This window comes from Staurois parvus, unplaced genomic scaffold (genome assembly GCF_062004578.1).
Source record: "Staurois parvus isolate SC_StPar_1 unplaced genomic scaffold, SC_StPar_1.0 ptg002978l, whole genome shotgun sequence".
NCBI lineage: Eukaryota > Metazoa > Chordata > Amphibia > Anura > Ranidae > Staurois > Staurois parvus.
This window is the reverse complement of record NW_028320774.1, coordinates 225,931-246,729: the sequence shown is the minus strand read 5'-3', so window position 1 is coordinate 246,729 and position 20,799 is coordinate 225,931. Positions and strand designations below refer to the sequence as shown.

Sequence of the window (20,799 nt, the reverse complement as noted above, 5' to 3'; positions counted from 1 at the left end):
TTTTGCTGGTTGAACTGGATGGAATTTTGTCTTTTTTCAGCCAGACTAACTATGAAAAGAGCTTTTAAAGGGATATAGATTCCGTCAGAGACGCATAGAGGGGCAAAATTGTCCCAGAATACCAAGCAGATGGAATTTATCAATAAAATGTAAAAGGCCCATTATAAATATTGTATGAGTGAGCGTCCGATGGGAGATGGAGATTTCAGGGGAAGGGCCGATCAATTTATATCCTCCAATCACAGCTGTGGTGGCCTGCCAGGATTCATCCTTATCTCTGTGCTCCCCATTAGAAGTCAGAAGACGGTGGGATCCCCAGCCTGAACCTCTTCCTCAATCGCGGCCAGATTGCCAGAATGTCGGACAGCGAGGGGCTAGCTCTGGGTAAGTCAGAGGATTTATTTATACCTCCATGGACTGTACCAGCTCACATTACACCCCCCTCTGCCGCAGTACTCAGGGCGTCAGTCACCACCACACAGGCCTGGTCAGAAAACTACAGACAGGAACAGGGATCCCATTAGGGAATACACTCAGGGAAGGGGTGCCAAGTCCCCCTGAAATATGTCTATAGAATAGTCAGCTTCCACCTGCTGCCAGAAAAGAGCATTTGGCCATGCAGCAGTTCCCTTATTACGTCAGGGTCCCATGAGGTCTGTCAGGTCAGAGGAAAGGGTTAAGGGTTCATGGTTCCCAAGGGGTGATGAGAGGTGGAAGCAGATTGCCATTGTTGACCTTCTCCTGTAATTTGCCTGCTTTCAGGACTTCGGAGTCAATGACTTTGATGATGACAGTTCTGAAAGTGTTGTGTCAGAGAATCAGAATGGCAGCCAGGCAGATGACATTTTCAGACAGAGGTCAGCAAAGGATGTGATATATGTATCTCACGGTAGTGTATCTAAAGCCCAGATTTTGGATGGATTAGAGAAGGGTTAAAGCAATCCTGTCTTTTAATCACAAGACGCAGAGAAGAGTGTGATTACTGACTCCCAAAACACACTTTTCTGCTGCATTGTGGTAACATGCGTCTTATGCATTAGCGTGTTGTGGTGACATTCACATTGAATTGTGCCACAATGCACTAAGACAATGTGGTTGCTATTCACATGCATTGCAGTGCACTGCAACACATGGTAACGCACAACCTTCCATTGTGGTTGTGCGTTACCGCAAAAATACCACATATGCGCTTTTTGTCCATTGTCCTGCATTGCCAGCCCATTCATTGGATCAGGCCACCTCACTGCAACACATAATAATTCACAAACAAGCATGTTAAAGCAACGCATCTGAACACCGAAATCTGAACGGGCCTTTACCTTTCCCACCAGAACACAGCTATGTTGATGAAATCCTCATGTGAAGTCTGCAGGGAAACCAATACTTCCAGGAGTGTTGATGTCCTGGGTTCCTCCTGATGACCTCCACATCATTACTGGACACAGACGTGATACAGAGGTCAGCAGGAGGTACCAGCGAACACTGTGGGGAACACGGGGGATCCACACACCCGGCAGGGTCAGCTTTACTGCAGACTTTACATGAAAGAAGACAATTTTCTTTGTGGACTTCACATGCTTTGCTGACATAGTTTGTAAGGGTGTCAGGTACCAGGTCTTCATATTAGCTGCCTGACTGGAAATAGAGACAATTACTGTAAAGTCAATATAATTAGTCATTCCCGCCTCTAATGATAAACATTATCCTGGTTTAGTAGAAACACATCAGAGTACCGGCTTTAACAATGAATGGCAGCTCATTACACTCCGTTGTCATAAGATACATTATGTATTAGTAAGTGGGATTTCCAATTGGTGATATTACAACATCCACAATGTCCTATTATAGCTAATGAGGCATTCCTACAGGGAAGGTGAGGTACACAACGCTCCAAGGTGACCTACTCGGAGTGACTGATAACATAGCTTATTGCAAAAGAATGATTCAACAGAAGTAAAAGAAAATGTAGAAGAAAAGGAGAAAAAGGAGAAAAAGGGGAAAAAGGGAGAGAAAGGAGAAGAGAAGAGAGGAAGGGAAGTGTTTGGAGTCTCTCCTAGGCCTAAGAGCGCCCTACACCCTATTAGACAAGAGAAGCACACTCACTCCTCAAGGAGCGACCAGGGTTCCAGCAAGGACTGATCAAAGTTAGAAGGTAGGTAGTAGTCCACCCATGGCTGCCAACATTTTTAGATGTTTTGGAACACAGTCCAGCAGTGTGGCCTCAGTTTTGCAGTATATCATGAATTGAGTAATTCTTTCTCTCACCTCAAGGACACACAAGGTAGATTTTTTTCCAAGATCTAGCAATGGTCTGTTTAGTGACAATGGTAACATACAAAAGAAGTTTGAACTTTACAGACAACAGATCTTGGGGACGCTTCTTGAAAAGCGCTGTAGCCAGATCAGGTGGAACTTGGGCGTCTAACAATATCGAGAGCATGTCGAATACTTCAGTCCAAAATGAGGAGACTACTGAAACGGTCCACCAAATATGCAGATGTGTTCCCTCATTGGGGCAACCCCTTAAACAGTTTGAAGGATACAAGGGAAACATTTTAGCTTTTCTGGCTGGAACTAAATGCTATCTGGTTAAGGCTTTATAATTTCTAGTTGCTTGTGTTAGTATGTTAACTGTGGATGATTTTGTGGATTCCCAGATTTCTGATTAGTCCTCAGGCTCTACAAGGGTGTCAATATCAGCCGCCAAGCAAGAGGCATCAGCTGGCAGTGCCAATTTTGGTGTACAAATCAAATGGGCATAAATCTTGGATATCAGGCCTAGGGTTCGAGGAAGAAATATGCGCAATCTGTGAGTCTGTAGATCCGTCTGACCCTAATGTATGTGGAAAGGAAGCGTCTTATTTGGAGGTATCGGAATATTTCTGATTTTAGAATTTGGTATTGCTCCTGTAATGAAGCAAAGGAATGTAAGGAGGTATTCACAAGTAAGCGACCAAACTGATGAAGTCCAAGTGACTTCCAGATATGGAATGAGGTTAGAGCTATACTGCCTGGGTAAAGGGAAGGATTATGTAGGAAAGATAAAAGGAGGACGGACATGCACGGACATGCACTGACTGCAGAAGGCAGGAGGTTTTTAAGCAATCCCATATTGCCATATAATGTTACATAATGGGATTGGTGATTGTCCTATGTTCTTTGGGGTGGAGCCAAAGAAGGTTGTTGACAACCAATGGGTTGCAATCTGCTGCTTCCAGACTAAGCCAAAAAGGCTTTCACAGTGTGGTACTGGGCCAGATAAGCCAACTGGGCAGCCTGATAATATTTAATAAAATTAGGTAGGCCAAAGCCACCGTTCAATTTTGAACGCATGAGGACCTCCTTAGGTAACCTCAATCTGACCTGACCCTAGATATAAGTGTTAAAGTGGAGGTCCAGTCGGAATTAAAAAAAAAAAGTCAGCAGCTCCAAAAACTGGAGCTGCTGACTTTTAAAAAATGGACACTCACCTGTTCCTCAGTCCTGTGGTGTCCTCACACCAGCCAACCGTCCTGTCTCCTTGGCGCCAGCATCTTCAGTGTGGGCATCTGGATGTGACAGTTTGCAGCTTCACAGCCGGGTGCCCACTGCGCATGTGCGAGTAGTGCTGTGCTTTGTGAATGGTTCCGTAGTCTTCTGTAACCTATCATGTATCGCAGAAGACTATGGGGAGGGAGGGGGGAGGACAACTTCCGCTTCCTATCTCCTAGGTGATCACAGCAGGAGTGGGACCGGGTACCTGCAAAATTTGGGTACCCCATTATCCCCTGCGCTCCAGAGGTGCCAATCCTTAACAGGGAGTGGGGGTCAAAGCCTTAAAGCGGAACTTCCCCTTTTGGGTGTCGCTCCGCTCTAACCAGGCATTGGAGTATTCTCAGATAATGTGACGGGACCATAACAGGCAAAATTCTAAAGAGATATAATATCTTAGAAACATTCTTAGGTTTTCTTTATTTTTCTCTTCTTTAGTTCTTCCATAATTCTTCACTTTACTTTTTGGCCCTGCACCCCCACACACACTGTCGGGTTTTCACAGGATGGTTGATCCTGAATTTTGGAGAAAGTTAAATTTGAACTGAATATTACAGATTTGGATCAGCAGACCTGAACTTCAGTCTTATTTTGGTGGTTTGGACTGGAGAGAGGGACCAAAGGCTGCTTCTACCTTATATCTATTGCCGGGACCCCAGTGCTGGGACAAGGTCCTTTACAACCCAAGGTGAGAAGGCCAAAGTCTTTTCAAAGTGGCCACCTGTTTAGCTCTCAGCCCAGTCCTGCTGGGCCCCCTTAACTGGTCTAACACCCGATCAGAGAGAATGGGAGAAGAGGGAAGCTCAGGATTACAGATCCAGATGACGACCAAACAAAATCCCCATAACCTGTTCAGTTAGTTGTCTTGGCATCTAAAATGGTCATCCAGGGCTTCCTGTAAAAGACCAAAGGCATGAAATGGACAGACAGTCTGGCAGAAGCTAATCTCAAGTCTTGGCTGTACAGTGCCCCTCACAGCAGCTTCAGAATAGGTCATCAGAGTAGAGAGATAACAAAGTCTACAGTTGCAAGAAAAAGTATGTGAACCCCTTGGGATTACGTGGAGTTTTGCATGAATTGGGCATAAAATGTGCTCTGAACGTCATCTAAGTCACAACAATAGAAGAACACAGTCTGCTGAACATAATACTACACAAACATTAGAAGTTGCCATGGTTTAATTGCACATAACTTGTAAACATTCACAGTGCAGGGAGGAAAAAGTATGTGAACCTTTGGACTTAATAACTGGTTGACCCTTCTTTGGCAGCAATAACCTCAACCAAACGTTTCCTGTAGTTGCAGATCAGACCTGCACAACGATCTGGAGTAATTTTGGACCACTCCTCTTCACAAAACTGTTTCAGTGTAGCAATATTCTTGGGATGTCTGGTGTGAATCGCTCTCTCAAGGTCATGCCACAGCATTTCAATCGGGTTGAGGTCAGGACTCTGACTGGGCCACTCCAGAAGGCGTATTCTGTGCTGTTGCAGCCATTGTTTTGTTGAATTACTTGTATGCTTTGGGTCATTGTCCTGTTGCATCACCCATCCTCTGTGGAGCTTCAGTTGGCGGACAGATGGTCGTACGTTTTCCTGCAAAATGTCTTGATAAACTCTGGAATTCATTTTCCCATCAATGACAACAATCCGTCCAGCCCTGAGGCAGCAAAGCAGCCCCAAACCATGATGCTCCCTCCACCATGTTTTAAAGTGGGGATGAGGTTTTGATGTTGGTGTGCTGGGCCTTTTTTTCTCCACACATAGTGTTGTGTGTTCTTCCCAAACAACTCAATCTTGGTTTCATCTGTCCGCAGTATATTCTGCCAGTAGTGCTGTGGACACATCCAGGTGCTCTTTTGCAAACTTCAAACGTGCTGCAATATTTTTTTTGGACAGCAGTGGCTTCCTCCGTGGTGTCCTCCCATGTACTCCATTCTTGTTTAATGTTTTCCTTATTGTAGATGTGTCAACAAAAATGTTAGCATGTGCCAGAGATTTCTGTAGGTCTTTAGCTGACACTCTGGGATTCTTCTTTACCTCATGCAGCATTCTGCGCTGTGCTCTTGCAGTAATTTTTACAGGACGACCATGCCTAGGGAGAGTAGCAACAGTGCTAAACTTTCTCCATTTGTAGATAGTCTGTCTTACCATGGACACATGAACATCAAGGCTTTTGGAGATACTTATGTAACCCTTTCCAGCTTCATGCAAGTCAACAATTCTTGATCGTAGGTCTTCTAAGAGCTCTTTTCTGCGAGGCATGGTTCACATCAGACAGTGCTTCTTGAAACCAGTAAACCCAAAACAGATGTGTGTTTTTTAAGGGCAGGACAGCTGTCAGCAACACATCCAATATCATCACACTGATTGGAGTCAAGGTTGGCTCACTCCTGGCTCCAATTAGCTCTGGGAGAAGTCATTAAGCTAGGGTCTCACATACTTTTTCCTCCCTGCACTGTGAATGTTTACATGTTATGTGCAATTAAACCATGGCAACATCTAATGTTTGTGTAGTATTATGTTCAGCAGACTGTGTTCTTCTATTGTTGTGACTTAGATGACGTTCAGAGCACATTTTATGCCCAATTCATGCAAAACTCCACGTAATCCCAAGGGGTTCACATACTTTTTCTTGCAACTGTATGTCAAAGTAAAATGCAGCAGAGCATGCACAGCAGCTTTATTTTATTTTATTTCCTGGGGTGTGAAGATGTAGTGTGGCTTTGAGGTTTAACCAAACGTGACATTATAAATCCTCCCCCCTTCTGTCTGTGTATTACAGAGCCTTCTGTCTGTTTATTAGCCCGGCTTGGCCTTGGTGTGCGGCTTTAGGGCGGCTCGGTGTCTTTCCCATAGGCGTCACATAAACACATAGGTTGAGTTACATCCACCTAATCCATTGGTTATTTAAAGCTTCCATAATCTGCTGATGTTCAGGAAGTGTAAGGAAGGGAATAGAACTCCTGGATACATACAAGGCTGCTGGAAATGGGGAATTTTTAGAAAATTTTGTGAAGATTTGACTGTCAAACAGTTTAAAAAAAAACACTATCTTGCCAAAAGTATTGGGCTGCTGGCCTTTCCATGCACATGACCTTTAATGGCCTCCCAGTCTTGGTCAATATTGAGTTGGCCCCGCCCTTTGCAGCTATAACAGCTTCAACTCTTCTGGGAAGGCCGTCCACAAGGTTTAGGAGGGTGTCTATGGGAAGGTTGGACCATTCTTCCAGAAGCACATTTGTGAGGTCAGGCACTGATGTCGGGGGAGGAGGCCAGGACTCTGCGCAGGCCAGTCAAGTTCCTCCACCCCAAACTCGCTCCTCCATGTCTTTATGGACCTTGCTTTGTGCACTGGTGTGCAGTCATGTTGGAACAGGAAGGGGCCATCTCCAAACTCTTCCCACAAAGTTAGGAGCATGAAATTCTCCAAAATGTTGCCTTAAGAGTTCCCTTCACTGGAACTAGGGGGCCAAGCCCAACCCCTGAAAAACACCCCCACACCATAATCTCCCCTCCACCAAAATTTACACATGGCACAATGCAGTCAGGCAAGTACCGTTCTCCTGGCCACCGCCAAACCCAGACACGTCCATCAGATCACTAGATAGAGAAGCGTGATTGGTCGCTCCAGAGAACACGTCTCCACTGCTCTAGAGTCCAGTATAGTGTATAATATATAGTGTATTCTTAATGATGTGATTGTATGTCAAGTAGAACTCTGGCCTCTTATTCACAATTTATGAATAGCACAGGATAAAGCACCGTTGGGTGGTTGTTGTGCTGGTTAATGACTGTGAACCGAGTCATTATTAGATAGCTCAGATCATAGACATACCGTAGAGAGCCACAGAGAGTGGGCCTGTACTGTGTGATTGCTGTGATTGCCAATCACACTACTGTTTCCAATATTGATCCTTCCCCCTCCTATTCCAAGGGGGGAAGGAGAGGAATCTTAGTAAGTTATGAATGTATCACAAGGTGATGATTCATGGCGAAGAATGTGACCAGGATATTTAACCCTTCAACTCCCTTATCAATGACCCCTTCACCTCCTCCTTCTATGTGTATGACCTGTACATTACTGCACCGTTACCTAGTGCCATCTTTTACCTCCTCCATACCAGCATGTTTCTTCGTTTCCAAAAAATGATGACAAAAATGAGAACAACTTCCACAAAAGGGGTTTATTTGGGGTTTTTTTATAATGTCCTGGCATTGGATTTCTTGGTCTTTTTTCTTTATATTTAAAATACCAACAAAAGAAATCTCCATTTGTCTCAAACAAGTGAAATAAATTTGGGTGCAGTAATTGTCAGTCAAACTATCACACCACTGAAAAATGAGAAATGGCCTGGTATTGAAGGGGTGTATACAGGCCAGTACTCGGTAGATCAACTTCTGTACAACCACACTGCCCATACATTGATCAAAATTTGGCCAGTCCCTGCTAAAGTGGTGGAATTTTGATCCATGTATGGCTTAACTTCAACAAGGAAGGTGGTGTCACCCTTCTGGCTGTGCTGTCTGGCAGAGCTGATTGAATCACATAACTGACAAGGCAGAATTAATAATCTTTTGGCAGACAAGACCATTTATATACAGTGGGGCAAAAAAGTCAGCCAATTGTGTAAGTTCTCCCACTTACAGAGATGAGAGAGGCCTGTAATTGGCATCATAGGGAGACCTCAACTATGAGAGACAAAATGAGAAAACAAATCCAGACAATCTCATTGGCTGATCTGGAAAGAATTTATTTGCAAATTATGGTGGAAAATAAGTATTTGGTGAATATGAAAAGTTCATGTCAATACTTTGTTATATATCCTTTGTTGGCAATGACAGAGGTCAGACGTTTCCTGGAAGTCTTCACAAGGTTGGCACACACTGTTGCTGGTATGTTGGCCCATCCTCCATGCAGATCTCCTCCTCCATGCAGATCTCCTCTAGAGCAGTGATGTTTTGGGGCTGTCGCTGGGCAACACGGACTTTCAACTCCCTCCAAAGGTTTTCTATGGGGTTGAGATCTGGAGACTGGCTAGGCCACTCCAGGACCTTGAAATGCTTCTTACGAAGCCACTCCTTCGTTGCCCGGGCGGTATGTTTGGGATCATTGTCATGTTGGAAGACCCAGCCACGTTTCATCTTCAATGCCCTTGCTGATGGAAGGAGGTTTGCACTCACAATCTCACGATACATGGCCCCATTCATTCTGTCCTTACATGGATCAGTCGTCCTGGTCCCTTTGCGGAGAAACAGCCCCAAAGCATGATGTTGCCACCCCCATGCTTCACAGTAGGTATGGTGTTCTTTGGATGCAACTCAGCATTCTCTCTTCTCCAAACACGACAAGTTTTGTTTCTACCAAACAGTTCTATTTTGGTTTCATCTGACCATATGACATTCTCCCAATCCTCTTCTGGATCATCCAAATGCTCTCTAGCAAACTTCAGACGGGCCCGGACATGTACTGGCTTAAGCAGGGGGACACGTCTGGCACTGCAGGATCTGAGTCCCTGGCGGCGTAGTGTGTTACTGATGGTAGCCTTTGTTACGTTGGTCCCAGCTCTCTGCAGGTCATTCACTAGGTCCCCCCGTGTGGTCCTGGGATTTTTGCTCACCGTTCTTGTGATCATTTTGACCCCACGGGGTGAGATCTTGCGTGGAGCCCCAGATGGAGGGAGATTATCAGTGGTCTTGTATGTCTTCCATTTTCTAATTATTGCTCCCACAGTTGATTTGTTCACACCAAGCTGCTTGCCTATTGCAGATTCAGTCTTCCCAGCCTGGTGCAGGTCTACAATTTTGTTTCTGGTGTCCTTTGACAGCTCTTTGGTCTTCACCATAGTGGAGTTTGGAGTGTGACTGTTTGAGGTTGTGGACAGGTGTCTTTTATACTGATAACAAGTTCAAACAGGTGCCATTGATACAGGTAATGAGTGCAGGAGGAGGAGCCTCTTAAAGAAGAAGGTCCAGGTCTGTGAGAGCCAGAAATCTTGTTGTTTGTAGGTGACCAAATACTTATTTTCCACCATAATTTGCAAATAAATTCTTTCCAGATCAGCCAATGAGATTGTCTGGATTTGTTTTCTCATTTTGTCTCTCATAGTTGAGGTCTCCCTATGATGCCAATTACAGGCCTCTCTCATCTCTGTAAGTGGGAGAACTTGCACCATTGGTGGGGACTAAATACCTTTTGCCCCCCTGTATGTGTATACCTACCTTGTATTTAGCTTTTTGCCTGGAGAGATTGTATTAAATGGGTCAGAGTTACCTATTCTCCTGGGGTTGTCCATTACTGTCAATCACTTGGGTTCCCACATAGAAGTAAAGAGCGAAGACATGAATATTTATTGGCCTTCAGTCAGTCTAAAGAGCTGACCTTGTATGTTGACACAGCAGAGATTTCTGTCTACGTATTACATTTCATTCCCATAGGATGGATAGAGAGGGTGGTGTTGGGTAATCTGGCACTCCACCCATCACAGTCCGATCTGTACATTGGAGGAGAGGGTCATGATGGCGATCAATGGATCAATGGTTAACCTGAAGGAGATTTAAAGAGCAATTCTAGACAGAGAGCTAAATACAAAACTGAACCACATATATAGGCAGTGTGTGGGATCATAGACATGGTCTGTGAGCGTCTCCCATCTTCTGGAACCTCCTATACCAATCTCTCCAGAACGGCCCCATCCACTGGAACTCTCTGCCCCAATCTCTCAAGAGCCTCTCCCATTTTCTGGGACTCCCTGCCCTAATTTCTCCAGAGCCTCTCCCATCCTCTGAAACACCCTACTTCAATCTGTCCAGAGCCTCTACCCTCCTCTGGAACTTTCTACTCCAATCTCTCCAGAGCCTCTCCCCTCCTCTGGAACTTTCTACTCCAATCTCTCCAGAGCCTCTCTCCTCCTCTGGAACTTTCTACTCCAATCTTTCCAGAGCCTCTTCCATCCTCTGGAATGCCCTACCCCTGCCTGTCCAGATAACTCCTACTCTCTCCACCCTAACCCTAACCCTAAGGGTGGCTCCATAGGACACTGCAAAGAAAGGAGTAGCCCTGAAACAGGAAACTTGGGGCAATGTTCATAGTACCAGCGTAAACTGGAACATAGACAAGGATTAAAGAAGCTGCATACACTGGCCTGTATAAATCGTATAAAATGTAACATAATGATGATTATTGGACAGCACCGGCCTGCATAAAATGAGGTATATTGATCAGATTTCAGGATTGGAAACAAAATGTTTTTATAGCATTACACTGATGAAAATCCTAAACCGAATGAAAAATAGATTGAGGCTCCATGCATGCTACCATTTTGTTTTAAGCTCATAAAATGCTGGAGAAAATGCTGGATGAAAAATGCTGGCAATGGGGTTGTTTAGTAGCGTTTAGAAGCAGTTAGGAGCGTTAGCCTTTCATTAGAAAATTGAAAGCTGTTAAGAGCGTTTTAGTAGCTTTTAAGAGCCGTTAGCATTTTGTTTGCTGAAAAAACGGTCTCAAAAACTCTTTTCTGCTCCTAAATGCTGAAGCTTGAAAAATGCTGCTAGCCTAAAATCGTGTGCATGGATACATAGGACAACACTATTAGCCTCTAGGAGCAGAACAAAAATGCTGATTACAGCTTCTAGGAGTGCATGGAGCTGAACACTTCACAATGGCTTTGCCTCAATAACCCTCCAGTACTTTTCCATACACACTAGGGACATGCCATGAAGACCAACCTTCTGAGATTATTGGGAAGGCGGCTCTGCAGTGGTTTGTTGGTTTCATAGATGTGGTGATCATTCTAATAAGTCCTCCAAATCGCTCGATTTGTATCTCACGTCCGTGGGCACCGCAAAGTCAAGTTCTAGTTTTCTAGAGAAAAATGTAAAACCCTCCAGTTGAATCATATATTGTGCAAGGTTCTTAGCAGTCTATATTGCAGATGCCTACCTACCTCTATTATTTACATACTGATGTAGGTTCTTCCTGTGCCTTCCATAACTGACCTGGAAGCTTCTGCCTTCACTATAGCCACCTGATCACTCTCAATGTTGTGAAAGTAGCAGTCCCAGTGTCCTTTGTATTTCTCATGCATGAGTCTTAGGGCTTGTTCACACATGACTACATTTCTTACTCCTCCTAAATGCTTCTATAGCTTTAGTATGGGCGTTGGACAGGTGTTAATGAGCTGTACTATGGGCGCTAGACATGCATTAATGAGCTGTAGTATGGGCGGTAGACTGGCATTAATGAGCTGTAGTATGGGCGCTAGATTGGCATTAATGAGCTGTAGTATGGGCGTTGGACAGGCGATAATGAGCTGTACTATGGGCGCTAGACTGGCATTAATGAGCTGTAGTATGGGCGCTAGATTGGCATTAATGAGCTGTAGTATGGGCGTTGGACAGGCGATAATGAGCTGTAGTATGGGCGCTAGACTGGCATTAATGAGCTGTAGTATGGGCGGTAGACTGGCATTAATGAGCTGTACTATGGGCGCTAGACTGGCATTAATGAGCTGTAGTATGGGCGGTAGACTGGCATTAATGAGCTGTACTATGGGTGCTAGACTGGCATTAATGAGCTGTAGTATGGGCAGTAGATTGGCATTAATGAGCTGTAGTATGGGCGGTAGACAGGCATTAAGGAGCTGTAGTATGGGTGTTAGACAGGCATTAAGGAGCTGTAGTATGGGCGTTAGACCAGCATTAATGAGCTGTAGTATGGGCGCTAGACAGGCGTTAATGACCTGTAATATGTGCGTTAGACAGGTGTTAATGAGCTGTAGTATGTGCGTTAGACAGGTGTTAATGAGCTGTAGTGTGGGCGTTAAGACTGGCATTAATGAGCTGTAGTATGTGCCTTAGACAGGTGTTAATGACCTGTAGTATGGGCGTTAGACCAGCATTAATTAGCTGTAGTATGGGCGCTAGACAGGCGTTAATGACCTGTAGTATGGGCGCTAGACAGGTGTTAATGAGCTGTAGTGTGGGCGTTAGACAGGTGTTAATGAGCTGTAGTGTGAGCGTTAAGACTGGCATTAATGAGCTGTAGTATGGGCGTTAGACCAGCATTAATTAGCTGTAGTATGGGCGTTAGACCAGCATTAATGAGCTGTAGTATGGGCGCTAGACAGGTGTTAATGAGCTGTAGTATGGGCGTTAGACAAGTGTTAATGAGCTGTAGTATGGGCACTAGACAGGTGTTAATGAGCTGTAGTATGGGCGTTAGACAGGTGTTAATGAGCTGTAGTATGGGTGTTAGACAGGTGTTAATGAGCTGTAGTATGGGTGTTAGACAGGTGTTAATGAGCTGTAGTATGGGCGTTAGACAGGTGTTAATGAGCTGTAGTATGGGCGTTAGACTGGCATTAATGAGCTGTACTATGGGTGCTAGACTGGCATTAATGAGCTGTAGTATGGGCGTTAGACTGGCATTAATGAGCTGTAGTATGGGCGGTAGACTGGCATTAATGAGCTGTAGTATGGGCGGTAGACAGGCATTAAGGAGCTGTAGTATGGGTGTTAGACAGGCATTAAGGAGCTGTAGTATGGGCGTTAGACCAGCATTAATGAGCTGTAGTATGGGCGCTAGACAGGCGTTAATGACCTGTAGTATGGGCGCTAGACAGGTGTTAATGAGCTGTAATATGTGCGTTAGACAGGTGTTAATGAGCTGTAGTATGTGCGTTAGACAGGTGTTAATGAGCTGTAGTATGGGCGTTAAGACTGGCATTAATGAGCTGTAGTATGTGCGTTAGACAGGTGTTAATGAGCTGTAGTATGGGCGTTAGACCAGCATTAATGAGCTGTAGTATGGGCGCTAGACAGGCGTTAATGACCTGTAGTATGGGCGCTAGACAGGTGTTAATGAGCTGTAGTATGGGCGTTAGACAGGTGTTAATGAGCTGTAGTATGGGCACTAGACAGGTGTTAATGAGCTGTAGTATGGGCACTAGACAGGTGTTAATGAGCTGTAGTATGTGCGTTAGACAGGTGTTAATGAGCTGTAGTGTGGGCGTTAAGACTGGCATTAATGAGCTGTAGTATGGGCGTTAGACCAGCATTAATTAGCTGTAGTATGGGCGTTAGACCAGCATTAATGAGCTGTAGTATGGGCGCTAGACAGGTGTTAATGAGCTGTAGTATGGGCGTTAGACAGGTGTTAATGAGCTGTAGTATGGGCACTAGACAGGTGTTAATGAGCTGTAGTATGGGCGTTAGACAGGTGTTAATGAGCTGTAGTATGGGCGCTAGACAGGTGTTAATGAGCTGTAGTGTGGGCGCTAGACAGGTGTTAATGAGCTGTAGTGTGGGCGTTAGACAGGTGTTAATGAGCTGTAGTATGGGCACTAGACAGGTGTTAATGAGCTGTAGTATGGGCGTTAGACAGGTGTTAATGAGCTGTAGTATGGGCACTAGACAGGTGTTAATGAGCTGTAGTATGGGCGTTAGACAGGTGTTAATGAGCTGTAGTATGGGTGTTAGACAGGTGTTAATGAGCTGTAGTATGGGTGTTAGACAGGTGTTAATGAGCTGTAGTATGGGTGTTAGACAGGTGTTAATGAGCTGTAGTATGGGTGTTAGACAGGTGTTAATGAGCTGTACTATGGGTGTTAGACAGGTGTTAATGAGCTGTAGTATGGGTGTTAGACAGGTGTTAATGAGCTGTAGTATGGGTGTTAGACAGGTGTTAATGAGCTGTAGTATGGGTGTTAGACAGGTGTTAATGAGCTGTAGTATGGGTGTTAGACAGGTGTTAATGAGCTGTAGTATGGGTGTTAAACAGGTGTTAATGAGCTGTAGTATGGGCGTTAGACAGGTGTTAATGAGCTGTAGTATGGGCACTAGACAGGTGTTAATGAGCTGTAGTATGGGCGTTAGACAGGTGTTAATGAGCTGTAGTATGGGCGCTAGACAGGTGTTAATGAGCTGTAGTATGGGCATTAGACAGGTGTTAATGAGCTGTAGTATGGGCACTAGACAGGTGTTAATGAGCTGTAGTATGAGCATTAGACTGGCTAACCCTAAAAATGCTCCCCAAATGCCCTATGCGCTGTTTTGAAGCATTTTATAAGCATTTGACAAGTGTTAAATCCACACCCCAAACTAAATAAACTCTAATGTTATTAATGCTTCACAACCGCACTGCAAATGCCCTACAAAAGCCTGCCAGTGTATTTGAGGAGCATCAACATAGACTTGAATGGGAGGCATTGAAAGGCTTCAAACTCCTCCTGACTCGAGATGAGGCTTCACTTTTGAAGCTACGCAATGCTAATACTTCATATTTTGATCATGTGAACCGCACTGTGTGCTGCCCATAGTATCATTTGTATAGGTGCTTGAGGAGCGTTAAAACGTCTCTATAATGCCTGCTTTCAATGCCAGTGCGAACTAAGCCTTTGAGGGTAACTAACCAAAGACCAAAGTGAGTATGTTGGAGATTCATGAAGTGTGACTTCAAGGTCTGAATTAAAAAGAAAAGCTGTGAGGCGATCACATGAAGAGTGGGATGAGAATTGGGAAATGCTCTGTACACCAAGTACCAGTCACTGTTCAACAGGTAAAAAGTTTTGGGCATAAAATTAGCTAATCTTACATAATTTTGGGGTGCTGAAAACGAAAATAACCCTAAAAAATGTTGATTGGCTCTAGTTTCCATGATATATTCACCCATCTAATGACGTAAGCCATTCAAAATTATGATGCAACTTCAGCTGCATATTGCGCAATTGATACTGGTGACCAATAGAAAATGTCATGTATACTGAGATGATGCAATATTAGCCTTTAATTGCATCACTTCACTGCATAAAAGCTGCAGTATCTGTAGCTGATTGGAGTTCGTCTTTACATTTCGTTTTCTGCTTATATAGGCTACTCAGTAATGCCTCGAACTTGTGTGAATAAAGCAGATAATTTCTGCTATATCTGCGGTGAAATAACTTTTATCTCACAAAAAAGGAGGATAACAGGAATGATTAAGAAAGCCTACAACTTGTATTCTGGCTGCAAGATAGGAGACCAGGACAAGAGCTGGGCACCACATATATGCTGCAATTCTTGTGGGACGGCACTGGAGCAATGGTTGAATGGAAAAAAGGCATCTATGCCTTTCGCTGTGCCAATGATTTGGAGAGAGCCAACAGATCATGTTAGTAATTGTTACTTTTGTATGGTGACTCCAACAAAAGGGCTAAATAAGAAGAAAAAGTTATCTGTGCACTATCCAAATATTCCATCGGCAATACGTCCAGTTCCTCATGGAGAGGGGCTACCAATTCCTAAAGCACCAGAATCCTTCGTGGTTGAGTCAAGTGAGGAAGAACCTGAAGCGTGTAGTCATCAACCGTCAACCTCACATGACCCAGACTTTCTTCCATCCACACCCACTGAACCACACCTCATTACACAAGTGGAATTGAGCGATCTTATCAGAGACCTGGATCTTCCGAAGAACAAGGCAGAGCTTTTGGGGTCAAGACTACAACAGTGGAATCTCCTAGCAAGTGATGTTCGTATGTCTTTCTACCGTCATCGTCAGAAAGATCTGATCCCATTCTTCGTCCAGGAAGGTGATATTGCTGTATGTAACAATGTTCATGGTTTAATCTCAGCCATCGGCGTATGCTATGATCCCTATGAGTGGAGGCTGTTCATTGATGCTTCAAAGGCGAGTCTTAAAGCTGTTTTGCTCCATAATGGCAATCAGCTGCCGTCAGTTCCAGTTGCTTACGCAGTTTCAATGAAAGAAACGTATGAAAACTTGAAAGAGCTTTTAAGGTGCATCAACTATGATGAACATCAATGGTCGATTTGTGGTGACCTGAAGGTGATTGCTATCCTACTTGGACTTCAAGGTGGATATACTAAGTACTGCTGCTTCCTCTGTGAGTGGGACAGTCGTGCGAGAGAAATGCACTATGCCAAAAGAGACTGGCCATTACGCCAGTCATTGCAGCCTAGAGAAAAAAATGTTAACTATCCAGCACTTGTAGACAGCAATAAGATCTTATTACCTCCATTACACATCAAGTTGGGATTAATGAAAAACTTTGTTAAGGCAATGGACAAGAATAAAGCAGGTTTCAAGTACCTGATTAGCAAATTTCCAGCACTTAGTGCTACAAAAATAAATGAAGGAGTCTTTGTTGGGCCACAGATTCCTAAACTTATTCATGATGATGAGTTTCTTTCTCTGTTGCGTGGAAAGGAAAAGGCTGCCTGGACAGCATTTGTATCAGTGACATCAAATTTTCTTGGAAACAATAAAACACCAGACTACAAGAAAGTGGTAGAAAAACTCATCCAGACTTACAGAAATCTGGGTTACAACATGTCTCTAAAAATTCATTTTCTACATTCGCATCTGGATTTTTTCCCACCAAACTGTGGAGCAGTGAGTGATGAACACGGAGAGCGCTTCCATCAAGACATTGCAGCTATGAAAAGAAGATATCAAGGTAAATGGAGCCCATCAATGCTTGCTGACTATTGCTGGACAGTTGTAAGAGATAGCCCTTTCCTCGAATACAAGAGAAAAGCCAAGAGAAGCAAAACCGACACAAACTGAAGACAAAACTAGTGAGAATCCTAAGTATTAAAATGATTCAACTTGGCTTATGGCTATAATTTTTCTTGGTAATCCTATGCAATATATTCTGCCATTTAGGCTTTGTTATGTAGTCATATCACTTGCTTTATATTTGTGGAAAGACATCTATCTATATAATTATTGTGCATTATGTAGTCATTACGCCTATAGTAGAAAACTTTCCGTTTACAGAAAAACTAGAGCCAATTGACAAATTTCATTGTTATATTTGAACTCAGAATGTGAAATTCATTAAGAAATGGATCCTTTTGTTTCCAAAACTGGCAAAAAATAAAAATTTGTTCAACAGTAATACAAGGAAGAGATCCCAGCTGACTGGATCAGAATAATATTGACTGAGACTCATAATATCTGAGAATAAAAATACCAGCCAGAAGAAGGCCGACAGAAGGACTAGATGTGTATATATTTATATCATTTCTTTGTCAGGGATGTTCCTCTGATAGATTCATCAAATGACAACATACAGCAGAAGGTTCATCTTGTATCCAATAATGCTAATGGAAGCTGACAGAGTTACTTATTAAATGCTCCAGATGCGTATTATGTCGTCTGTATTGGAGGCATTACAACAGCTCCTCCATCTGTCAGCCGCCATCCTTTTAAATAACATTGAAATCCTGTTATAAGACTGGACAGATTAGGTGTTGCTGGGGGCCCGGGGCTCCTACAGTTACAACTCTCAGAATGAACTGCTTTACTCCTTAGTACTGGGCTGGATGAAATCTCTCTGAAAGGGAACCTGTCACAAACTGAGAACCTGAATAGGTCGTTTTAACCACTGTGAAGAAATATGAATGGAGGATTTACAAAGATCACCTTATTAAACCTCATCTCACCATCAATTTAAATCAAATGAATCCCTTCCAGGTGCATGAAAACAAAATCTGTGCAAAGTATTATAGTTTCTATAAAATGAAGGAATTCAGGTGTCCCCAGTGAGGGGTCCTGGTAATCTTCCAAACAAAGACACTGAAGACAATTGTGCTCTTCCAGCCTCGTGGTAACAGTTTGGTGAAGACCCTTTTCTGTCCCCCCATGACTGCCCCCCGTGTACAAAGCCAGCTCCATAAAGACATGGATGACCAGTTTGGTGAAGACCCTTTTCTGTCCCCCATGACTGTCCCCTGTGTACAAAGCCGGCTCCATAAAGACATGGATGACCAGTTTGGTGAAGACCCTTTTCTGTCCCCCATGACTGTCCCCTGTGTACAAAGTCAGCTCCATAAAGACATGGATGACCAGTTTGGTGAAGACCCTTTTCTGTTCCCCATGACTGTCCCCTGTGTACAAAGCCAGCTCCATAAAGACATGGATGACCAGCTTGGTGAAGACCCTTTTCTGTCCCCCATGACTGTCCTCTGTGTACAAAGCCAGCTCCATAAAGACATGGATGACCAGTTTGGTGAAGACCCTTTTCTGTTCCCCCATGACTGTCCCCCGTGTACAAAGCCAGCTCCATAAAGACATGGATGACCAGTTTGGTGAAGACCCTTTGCTGTCCCCCATGACTGCCCCCTGTGTACAAAGTCAGCTCCATAAAGACATGGATGACCAGTTTGGTGAAGACCCTTTTCTGCTCCCCCATGACTGTCCCCCGTGTACAAAGCCAGCTCCATAAAGACATGGATGACCAGTTTGGTGAAGACCCTTTTCTGTTCCCCCATGACTGTCCTCTGTGTACAAAGCCAGCTCCATAAAGACATGGATGACCAGTTTGGTGAAGACCCTTTTCTGTTCCCCCATGACTGTCCCCCGTGTACAAAGCCAGCTCCATAAAGACATGGATGACCAGTTTGGTGAAGACCCTTTTCTGTCCCCCATGACTGTCCCCTGTGTACAAAGTCAGCTCCATAAAGACATGGATGACCAGTTTGGTGAAGACCCTTTTCTGCTCCCCCATGACTGTCCCCCGTGTACAAAGCCAGCTCCATAAAGACATGGATGACCAGTTTGGTGAAGACCCTTTTCTGTCCCCCATGACTGTCCCCTGTGTACAAAGTCAGCTCCATAAAGACATGGATGACCAGTTTGGTGAAGACCCTTTTCTGTTCCCCATGACTGTCCCCTGTGTACAAAGCCAGCTCCATAAAGACATGGATGACCAGCTTGGTGAAGACCCTTTTCTGTCCCCCATGACTGTCCTCTGTGTACAAAGCCAGCTCCATAAAGACATGGATGACCAGTTTGGTGAAGACCCTTTTCTGTTCCCCATGACTGTCCCCTGTGTACAAAGTCAGCTCCATAAAGACATGGATGACCAGTTTGGTGAAGACCCTTTTCTGCTCCCCCATGACTGTCCCCCGTGTACAAAGCCAGCTCCATAAAGACATGGATGACCAGTTTGGTGAAGACCCTTTTCTGTTCCCCCATGACTGTCCCCTGTGTACAAAGCCAGCTCCATAAAGACATGGATGACCAGTTTGTTGAAGACCCTTTTCTGTTCCCCCCATGACTGCCCCCTGTGTACAAAGCCAGCTCCATAAAGACACGGATGACCAGTTTGGTGAAGACTCTTTTCTGTCCCCCGTGTACAAAGCCAGCTCCATAAAGACACGGATACCCAGTTTGGTGAAGACCCTTTTCTGTTCCCCCATGACTGCCCCCTGTGTACAAATCCAGCTCCATAAAGACATGGATGACCAGTTTAGTGAAGACCCTTTTCTGTTCCCCCCATGAATGTCCCCCGTGTACAAAGTCAGCTCCATAAAGACATGGATGACCAGCTTGGCATGGAGGAATTCCATTGTCCTGTACAGAGTCCTGACCTCAACCCTACTGAGCCCCTTTGGGATGAATTGGAACTCTGATGGTGATTCAATTCTTCTCATCCAACATCAGTACCTGACCTTACAAATGGGCACAGATTCCCACAGACACCCTCCAAAATCTTGAGAATAGATGGGGGGAGGGGTGTGTATTAATGACTGTAGCACTACCCCCTTAGGAGTTCCTAGAGATTTGGGTCCCCCTATAGTCCTGCACAGCAAGGCAACACGCATGTCCTTCTAGCCTCACACTCCAGAGACAGTAAACAGTCATTAAACGTATTTGTTTTTATTTTATTAGGGGACTGAAACTTGGATAGGGATGAGGGATACATGGGATGCCCTAGGAACTGTTGCACCGAGGACAACTTTATAGAACTATGTACAAGTGCTAAGAAGGGTTATGTTTTCTTGGAGCGCTATCAGCCTCTCCTGGTGTACCACCTCAGACCCCCAATGAAACCTCCTCTTCACCCAGCACCTGAGGGAATCCCTGGGCAAGGGGATCCAGAATCTGCCTCTTAAGAGCAGCAGTCCCAGATGGGGGCTAGTCAGGTTTCCCACCTGAATGCCCTTTCCCCTTGTCATGCCCAGGGGGTGTGGGGTTACTCACTCAGTCCCTCCTGCAAGCTTGTGGGTTGGAGACTGCCTTCAGGCCTTTACGCTGGGATGACTCCTTCCCTGCTTCCCAGGCTGTCCTCTCTCAGGGGACAGTGAGGCTGAGAGATCCTCCATTCCAGCTCCTCCACCTGTAGGCAGGCCCCTTTCCTGGACCCCCTTCCATGCTCCTCACTCCAGCCTGCTCATTCCATCTTCTACCTGAACTCTCCTGCTGCTGAGCTAGCTTGGCCATTCTCAAGAACTGTTCTGGCCCCATGCCAAGCCTCCTGGT

General features: G+C 44.6%; 1 protein-coding gene across 1 annotated transcript in view; it reads left to right on the top strand.

Moving 5' to 3' along the window:
• Positions 1-254: 254 nt before the first annotated feature.
• LOC149428763 (echinoderm microtubule-associated protein-like 1) overlaps positions 255-20,799 on the top strand; it is a 182,217-nt gene continuing 161,672 nt past the window's right edge. The window contains exon 1 of the mRNA XM_089667022.1: positions 255-384. Within this exon, the coding sequence (XP_089523148.1) occupies positions 357-384 (28 nt within the window). The 5' untranslated portion in view covers positions 255-356. The remainder of the gene's footprint in view (positions 385-20,799) is intronic.